We start from the raw sequence: 19,126 nt of genomic DNA, 5'->3' as shown, positions 1-19,126 counted from the left end.
CACAGCACCAGAGGTTTGCAGGATCTCTTAGAACGTCATGCTGCATCTTCTCATCCTTATCTGACTGAGCTGCTCCACTGGTGTAGATGGAGAAACCCTCAAGGCCACATTTCCAGCTGCAAAAGATACAATGCACAGAGGCACTATTGTGAATATATTCACAAGATAAATGGAAATGTAGTATACTGAACTCACTCCCCTTGGTCCACACAAGTTGCAATCACTATATTCTCACTTCTCCTTGGGATTCAAAGAGCACAGAGGCTGTCCCAGCAGCCATAGTGACTGGCCTGGGAGGGAGAGAGCGAGCGAGTTGGGACAATAAGGGGGACGGGTGTGAGTATATGCAGATAGGTAGGGCAGTTAAACTGAATACTGGCACCATTTTCCACAGGCAGTGGTGATTTTAGCTGATATCTCATTCCCAAGGGTAATGGAGGCTGGTGATGTGCATTAATGGGGTTATGCACATGTCTGGCTGTAGACTGGATCCATATGCTGCTAGCTTGTGTGTTGCAATGATGCCTGCTTAAGTAATTGCTGAGTGGAATGGGAAAGTGTCCTACCATGGCAGAAAAAATAATACAGCCCTCCCTAGAAACCTTGAGCAGAGGCTTGCAGTGTACCTTCAGAAAAGTTTCTTCAAGATGCATCCTGGTGCACATAAACAAACTGTTCTGCAGGACCCCCTCTGCCTAACTCTACAGGGGAATAAGAAGCAGATAGTGTGTCTATCTCTGTTGGTTATTTCACTACCTTTTCTAGCATGATTAAAAAAGAGTAAATGAACAGGTGTGCCCCTGCAATATCAAAGCAAACTGCACACTTACCAGAGGTTCCTTCCCCGGCATCAGGCTTGCCCGTTCTGGACTGTAGGGATTGGCTTGACTATTCTGGAGTCAAAAACACGTCCTGGATCGCTGCACCACTGGATCCCCCAGTCACCTGTCCCGCATGCTGCTCCTCTTCCTCACCCAACACCTCCTCTTTACTGTTCACTTCAGCGGCCTGTGATCCGAGCTCCCCCGAAGTATGCACAGGGCCCTGGGGGGAGCAGGGAGTCCCCACCAAAGATGGCATGCAGCTCTTTGTAAAAGTGGCATGGCTGCAGCTCTGCACCACTGCGACTGTTGGACTCCATTGCCTTCTGGTACGCCTGCCTCAGCTCCTTGGCTTTCATGTGGCACTGCTGCAGGTCCCTCTTGTCGCCCTTCTCCCCATGCCCAAGTGATCTGCTCATAGATATAGACGTTTCTATCAGTAGTGTATCTGGCGGGATTCAGCAGAAGCAGCTGCTTCCCCTCAGACCGGCCGATGCAGAAGCAGCGCCTGCCGGCCGGCCACACACCCAAAGGAGCCGCGGGGCGGCAGTGGCAACCCAGCGTGGAAGTGATATCTGCCGGCCGGTGCTGCATCCCACACAGGCAGAGGAGCAGCGGGGCTGCAGGCTGGCATGGAAGCCGTGGCTGTCGGCCAGCGCTGCCCACCACACGGCCGGAGAAGCCGTGGGGTGGCAGCGGCAGGCAGCCCAGTGCGAAAGCGGCGCCTGCAAGCTGGCGCGGGGTGACAGGCCGGCGTGGAAGCTGTGCCTGCCAGCCGGTGCAGGCACAGCCAAGTGCAGGGACAGGCGGCACCGCAGGAGGGAAAGTGGGGGGGCGGGAGGGGTACGATCTGGGGGCATGGCCAGAGGGGGAGCCAAGGGAGGGGTGCCTTTTTTATGTTGTTTGCTCCCCCTATGCTGAAAACCTGGCTACGCCACTGGTTTCTATGGCCAGATCAGAGCTGTGCCTGCACAACCTCTTCTCCCCACTATCATAAACAGATAGTTAAGGGTTAATGTCTCTTTTACCTGTAAAGGTTTACAAACAGTGACCAATCAGGAGACAAGATACTTTCAAATCTCGATGGAGGGAAGTCTGTTTGTGTTTTCTTTGTCTGTTGTTCTCTCTGGGTTCTGAGAGTAACCTAACGTACCTACAGGCTCTCTAATTTTCTGTTCAAATAGTAAGTACAAGTACAAAGGCGGTTTAGTCTTTTTGATTGCTTTCTTTATTTGCAAATGTGTATTTTGCTGGAAGGATTTTAATTTGTATTTGTGCTGAGGAGAAGGCTTCTCTCTAGTGTCTATAAGCTAAAAGATCCTGTAATATTTACCATCTATTACAGAGACCACTTTTATTTTTTTCTTTCTTTTATTAAAAGCTTTTCTTTTTTAAGACCTGATTGATTTTTTTCCCCTTGTTGAGGCTCAAGGGAATTGAGTCGGTACTCACCAGGGAATTGGTGGGAGACAAGGAGAGGAAAGAGGAGGGGGGAAGGTGCATTTCCCTTTGTTCTAAGATTCAAGGAGTTTGAATCACAGTGATCTTCCAGGGTAACCCAGGAGGGAAAGCCTGGGAGAGGCAACAGTGGGGGAAAGGGTTTACTTTCCTTGTGTAAGATCCAGGGGGTCTGAGTCTTGGGGTCCTATGGGAAGGTTTTGGGGGGACCAGGGTGTACCAGGCACTGCAAGTCCTGGCTGGTGGCAGCACTACAGGATCTAAGCTGGTAATTAAGCTTAGGGGGATTCATACTGATACCCCATCTTTTGGATGCTAAGGTTCCAGAGTAGGGGTTATACCATGACACCCACAGACCCAGGAGATCCACCACCTCCTCTGTACTCCAGGCAGGCATATGTCTGCAGTGTGCAGCCAGCATGGTCAGCTGGGCAGTTGCTAGGTGCACTCTCCATGCCGAACAAATAGGAAATGGAATTCCAAAAGTTTGTGGGACTTTAAAGGGGAGGGCTGTCTACCTGGCCACCGGGTAGTGGAGTTCAAAATAGTGACCAGAGGGGTCATAGTAGGGCATTGTGGGAAACCTCTTGGAGGCCACTAAAGTCAACATAAGTCATGCAGTGTTTACACTGACACTGTATCAACCTAAGTGTCAGCCTAAGTGCTACGCCTCTCACAGATGTGGAGTTATTAGGTCGGTGTAGTGAGCATGTTACATCAGCAGGAGCAACATTTTAGTGTCGCTGCTTACAGAGTTAGGTCGACGTAAGCTGTCTTGCATCAATCTAACTCTGTATCGTAGACCAGGCCTAAGTCAGTGTAGTGGGTGATTTACATCAGTGGGAGCAGCATTTTAGTGTAGATACTTGCAGAATTAGGTCAACATAAGCTGTTTTACTGCGACTTAACTCTGTAATGTAGACCAGGGCTGAGGTAGAGTGATAAAAGCACCATGCCTATTCTGTCCTTGGTCTCTTTTGCTGATGCTGCTGACAAAAGTGTAATTGTTATGGTGATAGTTTTTGTGATGTGGAAATTTGTCCATTGGAATGGACTGAGGCAATGATTCTTTATTTAAGCCATTAACTTGGCTGGTTTTTTTCTACAGGCATTAACTGTGAAGCACAAAGAGAAATAGCTAAAATATTCCTTTCTGTTTGATAATTAATGTCAGTATTACATTATTTTATATTGTCATGTTAAAACACAGTACTGTAACTAGTTAGAATAGAAGAGCATTTGTGAAAAGCAAAGCTAGAAAATACTGGTATTTCTAATTATCTTTTTATAATTTGGATAAAAATCATTTTTATATGGACGCACAGATGTCAAATGGACTCTAGTTTTAGACAACTATGGTACTGAAGTTTTAAAATCCTGTGTGGACCTATGGACAACATTTAACCTCCATAAATGTAGATCAGGGAAGCCAATGTGGGATAAACCATTGGTCTTGATTCACTTGTGTGGATGCAGGGAGGGCAGCTGTATCCAAGAGAGATTTACCCTTAGTGAAGGAAAGCCTTAGGGAATGGCTACACTTGCAGCTGTACAGCGCTGGGAGTTACAGCTGTCTTTTATACAGCTGTGTAGGGAAAGCACTGCAGTGTGGCCACACTGACAGCTACCAGCGCTGCAGTGTGGCTGCATTTGCAGCACTGTTGGGAGTGGTGCATTATGGGCAGCTATCCCACAGAGCACCTCATCCCATTTTGGCGCCATGGGTTGTGGGAAGGGCACGGAAGGGTGTGGGTCATTCCGCTTCCTGTCCCAACACCTCGTGATGCATCACTTCACATCCCAGCAGTCACTGTTTTTCCATCCACGTTTGATGCCATTGTGACTCTTCCCAACGGTTTGTGTGTAGCGCGATTTCTGTGGGAAATGGAGCCCGAGCTGCTGAGGAGTATGCTGATGAGTCTCGCCAGCACATCTCGTTTGGCAGTTGAGCTATTCCTTAAGATCCAAAGTGACAGTGAGGAGTCCGATGATGATAGCGAGTCGCCTGATGCGTATGACACTAAATTGCTTGTGGCATTCACGGAAATGCTCAGCACCGTGGAACGCCGCTTTTGGGCTCGGGAAACAAGCACTGAGTGGTGGGATCACATCATCATGGAAGTCTGGGATGACGAGCAGTGGCTGCAGAACTTTCGGATGAGAAAAGCCACTTTCATGGGACTGTGTGCTGAGCTCCCCCCCACCCTGCGGCACAAGGACACAAGATTGAGAGCTGCCCTGCCAGTGGAGAAGCGGGTAGCTATTGCAATCTGGAAGCTGGCAACTCCGGACAGCTACCGATCGGTCACGAACCAGTTTGGAGTGGGAAAGTCGACCGTTGGAATCGTGTTGATGCAAGTTTGCAGGGCCATTAATTGCATCCTGATAAGAAGAACCGTTACTCTGGGGAACGTGCAGGACATTCTGGATGGCTTTGCACAAATGGGTTTGCCTACTGTGGAGGGGTGATAGATGGGATGCATATTCCTATTCTAGCACCACCCCACCTAGCATCCGAGTACATTAATTGGAAGGGGTATTTCTCTATGGTTCTTCAGGCGCTTGTGGATCACCGTGAGCGTTTCATTGACATTTACACAGGATGGCCTGGAAAGGTGCATGATGCACGCATCTTTCGGAACAGTGGCCTGTTCAGGAAGCTGCTGGCCGGGACTTTTTCCCCAGACCGGAAGATCACAGTAGGGGATGTCGAAATGCCCATTGTGATCCTTGGAGACCCTGCTTACCCGTTAATGCCTTCGCTCATGAAACCGTATACAGGGAAGCTTGATAGCAGCAAGCAACGGTTCAACTACAGGCTGAGCCAGTGCCGAATGACTGTGGAGTGTGCTTTCGGCCATTTAAAGGGCCACTGGAGATCTCTTTATGGGAAGCTAGACTTGGGGGAAAGCAGCATCCCTGCAGTTATATCCACGTGCTGTGCCCTCCATAATATTTGTGAAGGGAAGGGTGAAACATTCAGTCAGGAATGGACCTCTGAGGTTCAACGCCTGAAGGCTGAATTTGCACAGCCAGAGAGCAGGGGCTACTAGAGAGGCCCAGCACAGGGCTACAAGGATTAGGGATACTTTGAGGGAGGAATGTGAGGCTGAAAACCAACAGTAATGTTTGGTGCCTTGCACGGGAGTGAAGTGCAGTGGTTACAATGTTAGTAGGAATCTGTTTTTCCTAAGCTGATTTGCAGTGCCTGTTTCTTTTTGGGCTACGGTATCTTTAACTTTCTGCAATAATAAAGACTGTTTTCAAAGCCAAGAATTCATTTATTGAAAAGAAAATAACTTTCTTGACAGACACCCAACATTTTGGGAACCTAAAAGGGCAGGGGGGTGGGTTGGTGAACTGTACAGTCACAGGTTTGAATATGTCCTATCTGGAGTGCTGTGCAATGACTGCTGCACTTCAGAATGCCTATACTGCATGGTGATGGGGGTTGAGTGCAGAGGGTAGGGGTCGTAGTTCTCAGGGCTGGTTGGTGAACGTACAGGTGTTGGGGGCAGCTGGTGGTGGTAAGAACCTGGCTGCTGGGGAAGGGGGGTTGGAGCTGACATTGAGGCACAAGGGAAAGAGCTTTGGGACGGGGGTGGGCTGGCACGGTAGTGCTCTGCCTGCATGGCTACGAGTGACTGGATAGAGTCCGCTTGGCGCACCAGGATGCTTATCAGCTTCTTTGTGCTTTTCTTCTTAGCTGCTGCGTTTCTTTGGCGGATCCTGATTTCCCTTTCCCTCCAGTCCTGCAGTTTTTTCCTGCAGTTTTTTACTCTCTCTCTGGCAGAGTGATCCATAACTGCTTTCAGCATGTCGTCTTTGCTTTTTTCGTGGCTTCTTCCTGATGTTTTGTAGCCTCTGAGCAGTCGATGATACAGGCAGTCGAGTAGTCAAGGACACTTTTCGAAAGGCAAAAATGGCAACAGTTAACAGAGGCAGCATTGTTTATAATCTCACCCAGACAGTTATTCCCACACAGTGAAGGCGTTTACAGTCTTCTATTTAGCATACTTTTCTCATACCAAACAGAGCGCACATAACCCACAGGAGCCACGAAATGGTGAGTAAGGGGGACTGATTGCTTCAGGGCTGTGCTGGGGTTTCTGTGCATTGGGGAAAGCAAACTGCTGCAGGGGGCATCTACAGTGAACAGTCTCCCAACATTTTCCACAGGAGTTAATCCTGGAAGATATCTCGCTGCTGCGGGTTACCTGGGAAGAGCGGGAGGGTCTTCTACAGCAATGCAGATTCTGCCCTGGCCCCTATGCAGCTTGCCTGTGTGCAGCAATGGTCCCCCCACCCCTCGTGGCACAGTGGCGCAGACGCATTAGCCTGACTGGAACAAGGACCACAGTGGCTGTCCCTGTAAACTTGCACAAGCGCATTGCCTACGCTCTGGCTGAAACTTTTGAAGAGATTACTGAGGCCGATTATCGCGACGTGATAGACCACATCAATGGGCTGTTCCACATCTAGGCATGCATGCATGCAGCTCTAACCCCCCCCCCTCCTTTCCCCAAACATTTCCATCCTGAAAATAAAAGCCGCTTACCGGTAACCCGCTCCTCTGCTTGTCCTTCACCAAGTACCGGCTGCTGCAACTGGCTAGCTTCCTCCTGGCTTGAGAAGAGCTCCTGGCTGCATGCCTCCTGGGACTCCGAGGTGTCTCCCCCCACCCCAGTACCCTGAGTCTCGGTTCCCCCCCCCCCGCTCCACCCCACCTTGCTCTGAAGTGTCCATCATGGTCATTGGATTGGCGGTGGGGTCACCCCCAAGTATCGCGTCCAGCTCTTTGTAAAAACGGCAGGTCATGGGGGCAGCGCTGGAGCGGCGGTTTCCCTCTCGGGCTTTGCAATAGGCACTCCACAGCTCCTTCACTTTAACCCTGCACTGCACCCCGTCCCAGTCATGGCCTCTTTCCAGCTTGGCCCTTGATATCTTCCCATAGGTATCGTAATTCCTATGGCTGGAGCGCAGCTGTGACTGCACAGCTTCCTCCCCCCAAACACTGATGAGGTCCAGCAACTCGCCATTGCTCCATGCTGGGGCTCGTTTGGTCAACTGGAAAGATTCACTGATTGCACTCCACACCTGGATGAGCAAACAAGAAGGGGATTTTTTAAATTCCCGGGGCATTTAAAGGGCGGGTCACCTGAGGCCAGGGCAGAAGAGTGCGAACTGATGAGCAGAGTGGCTGAACAGGCATTCTGGGATACCTCCGAATACCTCTGGAGGCCAATAACAGTGCTTTTGGTGGCCACACTGGCGGTGCAGCACTGCATCACCAGCGCTGCAATCATTATACCCCAGACAGAGCAGGAGTACAGCCAGCACTGCAGCCAGGGAGATGCAGCGCTGTATGTGCCTTACAAGTGTGGACAGTGAGTAAGTTGCAGCACTGTAAACCCACCACCAGCACTGCAACTCTCCAGTGTAGCCAAGCCCTGAATCTCCATCTAGGGTAATAAGACTAAAAGGAACCTTTACTTCTATCTTGTCCTTATTGCAGGTAGTATTTATCTGCATAATATTTCCTTGGTGCAGGAAAAAATAATCCTTTAAAAGTAGCTAAAGTCATAGTAATTAATTTTATGGTTGTTTAGATTTGGTCATCAGATTCCACACATGATTTTTTTTAATCTTGTAATGAAATCTGAGAAGTAATCGCTGAGACATTTTACTATGTTAACTGAGGCCTCATCTTTTATCGTATTTAACACCTAGAGAAAAGGTTACAGAAACATGCATGATTTTCATACTGTTGACAACAGTGTTATCTGCATAGAAGTGTACCTGATTTTGATTATCTACAGATGACAGAAAAGCAGAATTACAGCGTTAGAAATAGGGATGCATATTTAGGGAAATATATTAATTCCCCATAAAATTATTCTCAAGGAGGTCCAGGATGGACTTCCTAGGAGGAGAAGCTTCCCAGTAAATTCAGGATGTTTGAATGTATGTTTGAGTATACTCTTCAGGTTTGATTTACTCCTGTACTAGAGATATCGTAATTAGGCTGACTAAACTGTAGCTCCAAACCACTGTATTAATTCTCTGAAATCAAGATGGTACATGAACTTTTTTAAAAATACACTTCGAAAATTTAAAGCTAAAAAAAATCAGTTACATATGAAGCATATATGTTTAAATCATTAGGATGGAATTATGTTGAATACATTTTTTAAATCATATGCAGTTACTTTTAGAAAGCAGCCCTGGGCTTCAGCATCTATTTGTGGGAGGATAAAGTGGACTTTGACGGTTTTTTATAATTATACTTTTCTATGGTGGAATCTATTTTAAGTGTTCTGAGAATTTTAACTTTGAACTATTTGAGCAACTAAACCAGCATGGATATCTTTCTCATGTGAGCTTTCAATGGAGTGAGATTTTTTTAATTAGTCCCGTTGATTTTCTGTATTTTGAATGTTTGTTTTCTGAAAGACAGCACTCTAGCGTTGAAGAGACAAAAAAAAAAAAAAACCACAACGTGATGCTTTGGTGATTTGCATTATTATGATTGTTCTTATTCTCTGTTTGTAGTTCGACAATCAGCAAGCACTGGGAGGCAGAACTGGCCACACTTAAGGGTAACAATGCTAAGCTCACAGCAGCTCTGCTGGAGTCCACTGCCAATGTAAAACAATGGAAACAACAGCTTGCTGCATATCAGGAGGAAGCAGAACGTCTACATAAGCGGGTGAGTCCAGACAAACAGCTAAGGTCTTTGAAATCCATAAGACTGAGGAGCTAATGAATATATATTGAATATATTTAATTATTTTGAAGTAAATCAAACATACAGTGTAGTAATCGCTCAAGAGACTATCTTTTCATATTGCAGTTGCCAAACTGCACCCAAGCAGGGTTTTGTAAGAGAGCGAGAGAGAGAGCATGTGTGTGTGTGTGAGAGAGAGAGAGCGAGCGCGCAATACACCTTAACATGTGCACTGACTTTTTTCTTAGGAATTTACTCAAAACCCAGGGTGGAGTGAAGTATTCTGTAACATGAAGGGTTGTAAATTGTCATAAGAAATGTGAATATTTTTATATCGCTTAGAGGGTGCTGTAGAGGTGTGGCACCTTATAGACATGGGCAGTGGGTGACGATTCCCCTGGGGGAGGCCAGCTCCCTGTCTACCTCTTCTGCCTGTGGTCCTGCCCACACTCTACCTCTGCCCACTCGCCACATCGCTCCTCTCCTTCCACCCTCATTGCTCCCTCCCCCCACAGCCCTCCTCCCACTGGAGCTCCACAATTCCCTGACCTCTGATTTCCCTGCATTGACCCATCCTCCATGCTGTGCACCCACTTCCCCTGCCCCCCATCCCACCCTGCCCCTTGCATATCCCTTCGCCCGGCTGTTGCCCCCTCATGCATCCTTGTTTCCCCTTCAGTCCCCTCTTGCTCACACCCCCGAACAGCTGATAAATGGATTTTCCCTGCAAGAGGTACACTGGGCTGCCCTGCTTCAGAGCACACAGAGTGCAATATAAGCTCCATAAATGGAGGAGGTCAAGAATACCTCTTTCAAAAGTAGCAGCAACTTTTCATTTAGCTTCAGAGCAAGGGGGTTTGGTGGAAGAAATAATGGTTCGTCAGCAAAATTCTGGTACCTAGGAGTGGGAAGGAAAATCTCTTCAATTGGAAGTCTCCTCCTTCACCTAACCCAGGGGTAGGCAACCTATGGCACACATGCCAAAGACGGCACACAAGCTGATTTTCAGTGACACTCACACTGCCCGGGTCCAGGCCACCGGTCCAGGGAGGTCTTTATTTTAATTTAATATTAAATTAAGCTTCTTAAACGTTTTGAAAACCTTATTTACTTTACGTACAACAATAGTTTAGTTATATATTATAGACTTATAGAAAGAGACCTTCTAAAAACGTTAAAATGCATTACTGGCACATGAAACCTTAAATCAGAGTGAATAAATGAAGACTCGGCACACCATTTCTGAAAGGTTGCCAACCCTGGACCTAACCCAATAAAGCCACTCTCTTAATAGACCGGGGTGGGGGGTTAAAACTGTGTTAGAAAGGAACATTATATTGCTCAAGATTCACCTCTCCAGCTGCAGCCAGTGCTCCAGGCTCCCCAGCAGCAGTCCCAGGGCTCAGGGACCTTGCAAGGAGCATGGGACCCAGAGTCACTGCAGCCGTAAGTGCAGTTCACTCCCTGCTGCTGCTGGGATGCAGGGAGTCCAGCCATTCTTCCTACCAGCTCCTTCTGGGTCATAACAAGGAGCCAATTCCATTGCACTGCAGTCCCACAGCCCCAGACCTTGCCTCTTGGTGGCTCCACATTCCCTGGGCATGGGCAGCTTCTCCCCGCATTAAGGGGGCATAGTACACAGAGGCCATTGTACTTCTATAGAAAGGTGTCCAGATCCTGGGGAGAGGAGAGGAGGGACCGGCAGTGGGGGTTAAGGGGGAGGAGAGAAGCAGCCAGGCAGCAGCGGGCTGCTTGGAGCTGCCTCTGAGCTTTGATATGTGCTGCTATTCAGGTTCCTAGGCATCTCAGGAGGCAGTATCTGATACTCAGCTTCCTGGGTTCATCAGTAATCTCCCTGGATTCCAAAGAGGTTGCTGATAAACCCAGGAAGCTGAGTAACACATACTGCCTCCTCAGCCACTTCAGAAACTGCATGGCGCATAATAAAAACTTCCTCCAGCAGAAGCCCAGACATGGAAACCTCAGTGCTCAGCATCCACAGTGAGGAGGTGGAGACTGAGAAGACTGCAGAAAAGAGTAGTCAAGTCAGAAGCAGGGTTTGGGGGCATCAATGTTGCTCTTACCTGGCTATATTATCTTTTCCACAAAGCTTCCATCTGGGGATCCTTGAGTAGCTGCAACCAGGGGAGTGCTCAGTAGCGAGATTGTAAAGGAAATGTAGTGCCAAGGTGCCTGTGCTAGGGGTTCTTTGTGAGTAGCTGCAGAGGCCCAGTCCCTCTTGTGGATTCCTGCGGCCTGCAAGGGGGGAGGTGGTGGTGAGGTAGATATTGGGATTGGGGGCGAATCTCGGGGAGGAGATCCTTGTGGATATTTCCTCCTCATAGTCTCCTTCTGAGGGTTTTTCTCTGGGAAGTAGGGTGACCAGACAGCAAGTGTGAAAAATCAGAACGGGGTGGGGGTAATAGGAGCCTATATAAGAAAAAGACCCAAAAATTGGGACTTTCCCTATAAAATCAGGACATCTGGTCACCCTTATGGAAAGGGATGATGATCTGGGCCCTGGCAGCATCCTTAGACACGATGAGCTTGATTGTCCGCTGACATGGGGTTTCTGACACAGAAGATGTTGGAGCTAATGGCAGAGCTGATCCGGGAAGAAATTCTCCAGTGGCATTCTCCAGGTGCTTTAGGTTCACTTTGTGTCAGTTCCACTATTTTCTGCAACAGATCTTACCTCCCACCCACCCAAATGCTGTACCTGACTCTCCACTGCTGTTAGTCCATGAGGTATCTTACATCTGTGGTGTAAGTTAAAGCTCCCTCCCCCGCCCCGCAACTTTTATATGCACCACAGAGAGGCAGCTGAGAATCAGAGTCACAGCCAACCTCCTGACAGCCTCTTCTCTCCGCTGCACCTGAGCACACTTGGGTTCATTAGAGAATCAAGCCCATCATGTCTCACTGAAAACCCAATCCTGCATACTCTTACATTACTATGCGTAGACCTATATGCTCAGTAGTAAATATCCTCCTATGTAAGCAGTGCAGAAGGAATTTGACAGACTAGAGAATCTGGCCTGATAATAGGGAGTATGACAATGCATGACAGAGGAATGAAGTTTACACAAAATTGAAGTAATGAAATGATCTGTTTCTGTAATATATGCATTGTGCTATTTCTCTTTTTTTCTTGTAATTATTTATATTTTAATATTATTTATTCTTTATATTAAGTTGGCACAGGAGTTTCACTCTGACCAGCCTGGAATGTGTTTCTGCACTTATGAAATCATATTTCCACATTTGTGAATAAATTAAAAAGCAAAGGCAGCATCAGTACTTGGAGAAAGGAGCTGTGACTTGTTTAGTGATTTGTTTACTATTTTATTAATTTGTTACCTTAGAAAATATTGTGAAGGTGACCTCAGTTTAAAAACAAACCCATAAATTTCTTCCATAAATGCCATCCTCTTGAGTATGCTGAAAGAAAAGCACAACTGGAAAAGATAAGTGTTTTAGAAAAGTGGTTCTCAGCCAGGGGCCAGACACCCCCTGGGGGGCCACCAAGCAGGACCAGCAGTAGATTTGCTGGAGCCCAGGGCAGAAAGCTGAAGCCCCACCACATGGGGCTGAAGTCTGACGCCCTGAGCTCCGCCACCCAGGTCTGAAGCGGAAGCCTGAGCACCTTAGCTTCCTGGAGCCCCATGAGGCATGTGGCCTGGGCAGTTGCCCTGCTTGCTACCCCCTAATGCCAGCCCTGGCTTTTATATGCCGAAAAGCAGTTGTTGTGGCAGAGGTGGGCTGTGGAGTTTTTATACACCTCTACCCCAATATAACGCTGTCCTTGAGAGCCAAAAAATCTTACCGCATTATAGGTGAAACTGCGTTATATCAAACTTGCTTTGATCCGCCAGAGAGCGCAGCCACACCACCCCAACCCCTCCGCTTTACCACATTGTATCTGACTTTGTGTTATATCGAGTCCTGTTATATCAGGGTAGAGGTGTAGTATGTTGGGGGGCGCCTCAGAGAGAAAAAGGTTGAGAATCCCTGTATTAGAAGTCAGATCCTTCCAGTTTGGTGTTATAAACTGGCATGTGAATACCTATTGCCATCTGTTCCATGGAATAATGTATGTTGAGTCTGCTTGTGTATATGTACAGGTTTCCTTTGCTACCTCTTTTAGTGAGCTACTCCCTTAGCTCTTGTAGATCTGTGTTTTTTGGGAATGTGAACATCAGTTGTAATCATGATGCTCCAGTTATGCAGCTGGCTGGTAGTTATGGTATGATGTCTATAGGTATGTAGTCATAAATTATTACAGTGGAATCTCACCCAGTATGCTGTTGTCTTTGGGAATTCCTAAGCATGGGAGATAGACCTGACCCAATAAATCCAGCTCTCTAAGCAAATATATAGAGTTCCGGCATTTTTAAAAAAAAGATCAACATCAATATGCAGTCAGTATGATTGATGCAAAAGTGGATCAAATCAGGATGCAGGTTGTTAATCTAGACTGGTCCTGATCCTGCAAGGTTCTGAGCACTTTCAACACTTCCCTCAGCACTTTACAAGAATCAGTCAGTACCTTTTAGGGTCAGGTCCCATGTTTGGAACTGGAGAAGCTGTTAGATTTGGTAGTTAATTCAGCGACATATTTTTTTAAAGCACAATTTTGACATCTCAGTTAGCTCCCTCTATAAAAAAGATAGAAACTGGTGTTTAAAATTCTGCTGAAACATTGGAATAAGACAAGGAGGCAATGTTTTAGCTACAGCGTATGATGGCAAGCAGAGGTTAAGTGACTGTGCCTGTTTTGACAAATGGATTATCATTATATTAGTTGTTAAATCTGACTCTTTCTTCAGAGGGCATATAGATGAAACATGACCAAAAATCTGTCCATTAAGCTCCTAAGAAACATGCCATTTGGTCCCGAGAGAGCCCTGTCAAGAAAAGAGACTCCTGTAATGAATAGCCCTGATTTTTAAAAATGTTCATATTAAGATAGATTTCAAGAGGAGGCAAAAACTCCAGTACAGGTTTTCATGTTAAAGGGTAGTTAAATGGGTTCTCTGTACACAAGATTTTTCTGTGAGAGCATCCTGCATGGGCAGTGTTTATATCTGTGCCTGTGTGTCTGTCTGTGTTCTCTTGGGAAGCTCACACATCAATCAGATTGCCCTAGAAAACCACAAAAAAAACAGTGTACATAGTGAGAGGGAGAACCCTAGTGGATAATCAATCACATTTGTTACTGAGAAAGGAAAGAAACAAAAATGAATTGGAGTTTCCAGAAATAATTACTTGTTTTACATCTGTTTAATGATGCATAGTGTAGTTTTGAAAATTAAATTTTCTATGTAATTTGGTAAAACTGCATTATAATTTGTATTTTAGAAGTGTAAGATCATTTACTTTAATTGAATTACTCATTTAAGTAAAGTAAAGTGAGTGAGTATTTGCAGGATGGCGGCCTAAGTCCTCAAGCTGGGAGCTGTAGCAGACTCTTATCCTCTATGAATCAAACACAGAAGCGACCTATCACACGTACTGAACAATGGGCTACATACTATTATCTTGATCTTATTTTTCTGTATTTAGTCCTGCCCTATTGTTTTTGTTGCTAAAATTGTTACTGCTTGCCTTTTTCCTGTATATTTTTATGTTCCCAGCACCTTGATGTTGTATCTTTATAATTAGCGTTCGTCTTTACAGTTCTATATAACCCTTCTTTCATGTTTTATTATTCTCATTAATCCTAGCCTGTCTATCTTGCTGTAGAATATCATAAGTATGATATCAGCCCTTTTCTGCATTTTTTTGAAGGTGTTGACACCCTAAAACCCACCTGCTCAGTTAGGCTACCAACAAGACTCTGTGTGCAGACACATTGCTCAGTGTCTGCCCTTCCAGACTGTGCTACCACTGAGCCCGTGGGGCCTGGGTTTGGAGGCAGCCCTGTTTTACTGCTCGCTCTATATTTCCCCTTGTTGTATTTCTCCTCTCATCCCTCTGTAAATAAATATTTCCCTTTCTTATATCCATTGTACTTTTCCTGTGGATATGTGTGTGTTCACTCTGGAAGGGGTTGGAACAGGTGCCCCTGGGGTGGAAGGGATTTCTCCTACTGCATTCCTGCTTACGCCTTCTGTTGGCCAGAGCTGCCTGCAGAGCAGACTCCATCTTGGCCATGAAGGCGCTAAAGTTACACAACTAAATATGTTGTTTGTTTATTTAAAGGTGCAGACAGTCAACATCTGAGTGTTTGTATTTAACTCTTTAGGGACTGTTGCTGAGTTTGTGACATGGTCACCCTGCTCCAGGCAGGCTGCCAGAACTTGTGGTCTAAGGCAGGGAACACCTGCAGTACCACACTTGGCCACACAAGAGGCACTGTGGAGCAGCCCCAGCTATCCCAACTTGGTATTAGCAATGGGATTAGCATGGTTCTCCTTTCTGTAAAGGAGAACCATGGAGGAGACTGTGTAAAGGAGATTCCCGGCTCTGCAGCAGGGGCTTTTCCTGGACAACAGGAAGCCAATGAGACCACGCAGAAGCAGCAAGCTGTGCTTCTCAAGCTACTGTAGAGGCAGCAGCCATAGCGGCAATGACAGTTGCAGGAGGCAATAAATGAGTGGATCACCAGTGGCTCCCATTCCAGAGTGACACTGTTGCGGTCAGGAATAGACCTTACCAAAATAGGACGTGATGATGATCTTGAGATACATGTTACGCTGTTCAGTGGGAAAAGACGACTAAGCTGCATGACTAGCTCCTTTTCTGTCTGCGGAAGCTCAGACAAGTTACTGGGCCTTCAATGATGAAGCCACAAAGGACTATGATACCCTGAAAGCTGCCATCTTTGACTGACAAGGGGTATCAATGGAGACTTACCAGCACTGGTTCCAGATAGAAACTTTCTCCTTTGGGACACAACCCTGTTCCATGGCCCAGCAACTAAAGGATTGAGCCACCCTGTTGCTTCAGCTGGTTTCCTGCTCTCCAGTCGAGATTGTAGAGTCTGTAGTGCTCAGACAGTATCTAGAGGCTTTGCAAACCACCACTCAAACCTACTGTATGCAGACATAACTCCAACACCACTGAAGGTGCCATCCTATTCACAGAGGACTTTATGCTGTTAGGTTGACCCGACCAGTGTGAGCCACCTAGGCCTAGAGAAGCCTGGCCCCAGCCTCCCGAGGAATCAACCTGAACTATCAGGAAAGGGCTGAGAGTTCTTGAAGAAGTCTCAGAATGAGGGGTACCCTCCTCATGGACCACAGAAGGCATCCCTCAACACCACCAAAAGAACATCAGAGAGGAAGTACATGGAGTCACAACTGGGAGCGAGTCAGGGAACTTCCCCTAAACAAATGATCATCTGTTTCTACTGTAGAAAGCTGGGGTACATCAGTCACTCATGTGATTTCACAGTGTGTGGTTTCATGGAGTACTGGGGTCTCTCAGGAAGAACAGATTAGAACTGTTGCTAAGGATTTGTAAATCCAGTAGTCCTATGGAGCTGAACAGTATCAGAGCTAATAAACTCAAGGGGCTGGTCTACACTAGGGGAGGGGATCGATCTAAGATATGCAACTTCAGCTACGTGAATAGCGTAGCTGAAGTTGAAGTATCTTAGATCAGTTACCTACCATCCTCACAGCGCGGGATCGACGTCCGTGGCTCCCCCTGTTGACTCCGCTACTGCCGTTCGCATTGGTGGCGTTCCGGAGTTGACCAGAGCGCATTCGGGGATTGATATATCGCATCTAGGTGAGATGTGATATATCAATCTCCGAGAAATCAATTGCTACCCGCCGATACGGCCAGTCGTGAAGACATACCCAAGGTGCTTCTGAACCATAGTCTGGGAGACCTTAGTGGATTCTGGAGAATAACAGGAGGATGATCCAGTGTATGTGACCTGAGTCCATGAGGATACTCATACCTACCCAATAGCCTGACGACATTTGAACATAGTGAACCAACCAGAATGCTTCAGGTTGGTGTAACACTCAGTTTGCCATGGGAAGTAATAATTGGGAGGGACTGGCAATGCTTCTCTTCGCTATTACTGCACCGCTTAGAGAGCTCAGATGTCAGATCTGATCACCGTTCTGACATCTTCCCAATTGTGGGCTCCAACCTCTGTAATGGCTTCTTGCAATTCAAGAAGACTCAGAAACAGAGACAACTTGCTTGATTGCAAACAGCCTTGACAGCTGACAAGATGGCTGGCAGCTCAGCAGAACAACCTCAGGATAACTCTCTCTTCCCAATGTCAACCCAATGCTGTTAGCCAGTTCCTTTGATTTGGTCTGAGAAGAACAAGGAGATGACACCCTTGGAGAGGCATACACATAGATTGTGGTGGTTAATGGAACCATCTGTCAGGAGGTTTAAACCTCCCAATGTCCTTATTTCAAGTGGCAAAATGACTTACTCTATTGTGTGGAGAAGAACTCCTGCCCAGGTGAGGTATGCCACTAGATCCTAGTGCTTTGAAACATTCAGAAAGAAATGCTACAGCTGGCACATGCAGTCCCTTCATTGCTCACTTGGGCAGAGACAAAACCCTAGAGAGGGTTCTGGGCAGATTTTATCAGCCAGGGGTCCACAAAGAAGTAGAGAATTTTTGTGAGGCTTGCCCTCAGTGCCAACAGGTAGCACCTAAAGGACACCTCTGGGATCCCTTGATCTCCTTCCTCTCATAAGTACATCATTGGAGCAGGGTATGAATGGACATAGCATGACTGTTAGGGGAGAGGAAATGCTTTCCTGGGAGTGGACCAGCTATTACACTAGGTTCATGCCCCACTTCACAAGCCTTGCAGCACCATCGAGACACCTCACAAAGGCCACTGCACCCAGAGCAGTCCAGTGGACAACTGACTGTGATGAAGCCAATATCAAGATAAAGAGTATCCTATGTCAGCAGCCTGTACTTCAGAGTCTGGACGTCTTCTCACGCCAGTTCTTACTGCAAATGGATGCTTCTGCAGTACATTTGGGAGCAGTGTCACAAAACTGTCAGGTTGTGGAAGATCTTATACTCTATGTAATTCAGAAGCTGCAGCCACTAGAGACTAGATTCTTCTTCATCAAACAAGAATGCCTGACCATCAAATAGGTTGTAGGGGAATTACATTATTATCTTTTAGGGTCTCCCTTTGACCTAATAATGGACAATCCACCCTGTAAATGGTTGCAGGTGATGAAGGACACTAGTCCTCGCATTACTCAATGTTGTTTGTCACTGCAACTATATGCCTTTTGTGTGCAATACCAAGGTTCACAGTGCTAGAATGCAGGTTTCTTTTCCCGGTATGGTGTGGATATTCTAGGAGGAGGAGATTGGGCCCTTGGGATCCATCAGGCCTTCTCTAACCCCAGGTGTTGGCATCTTGACACTTCCCTCCCCACACACACGTCCACACACACAGTCAGGCTGGGCTACCAACAACACTTAGTCCTCCAGAGCCCTAGAAGGGCAAGGAGGAGAACTGACCAATCAGAAACTAGCAGGCCAGTTAAGAATATTTCCCTGATTCTTCTCGGGCAGAGCTGGGTGAGACTGGGCAAAGACTCAATTCTGCCATGGGATCTCAATTAAGTCTTAGCGCAACTCATAAAGTTGCCTTTTGTGCCTTAGGCGGAGTGCTCTCGATTCTATTTGTCTATTAAAACTGCTTTTATAATAGCTATAATTTCAGCTGGGAAAGTGAGCAAGTTACATACTCTTGTGGCTGGACCAATTTTCACTATTTTTCACAAATATAAGGGTGGTGCTTTGTCCTAGCCCAGTATTTTTACTTAGTATTGAAGTTTCATATTAATCAAACAGTACATTTACCAGTTTTGTTCCTCACGGTGACAAGAGTGAATTGAGCTTACATACTTTGGATACTCAGAGAACTCTTATCTTGTCTAAATAAGACTAAGGAATTTCACAGGCTTCCTAAATCTTTTTTCCTATGCAGACAAGCTGTCTTGTCACAAACAATATCTAAATGGGTTAGACAATGTATTCAGGAACGCTATAGATTAGCAACTATTCTCCCCTTGCTGGATTATATCACATTCTGCTAGAGCAATGGCTACATCCTTGGCATATCTTAGACATGTGCCAGTTTGGAAGGTATGTAGGGCTGCCACT

The 19,126-nt window shown here is 46.5% G+C and overlaps 1 protein-coding gene across 1 annotated transcript in view; it reads left to right on the top strand.

Annotated features, from left to right (window-relative positions):
* The window catches only part of HOMER1 (homer scaffold protein 1), a 153,022-nt gene that overhangs the window by 118,650 nt on the left and 15,246 nt on the right, over positions 1-19,126 (top strand). The window contains 1 exon segment of the mRNA XM_030567547.1: positions 8,832-8,988. Within this exon segment, the coding sequence (XP_030423407.1) occupies positions 8,832-8,988 (157 nt within the window).

Source organism: Gopherus evgoodei, chromosome 6, assembly GCF_007399415.2.
Source record: "Gopherus evgoodei ecotype Sinaloan lineage chromosome 6, rGopEvg1_v1.p, whole genome shotgun sequence".
NCBI classification, from domain to species: domain Eukaryota; kingdom Metazoa; phylum Chordata; order Testudines; family Testudinidae; genus Gopherus; species Gopherus evgoodei.
Note: the sequence above shows the minus strand (reverse complement) of the source record. Positions and strands in the feature narration are given on the sequence as shown.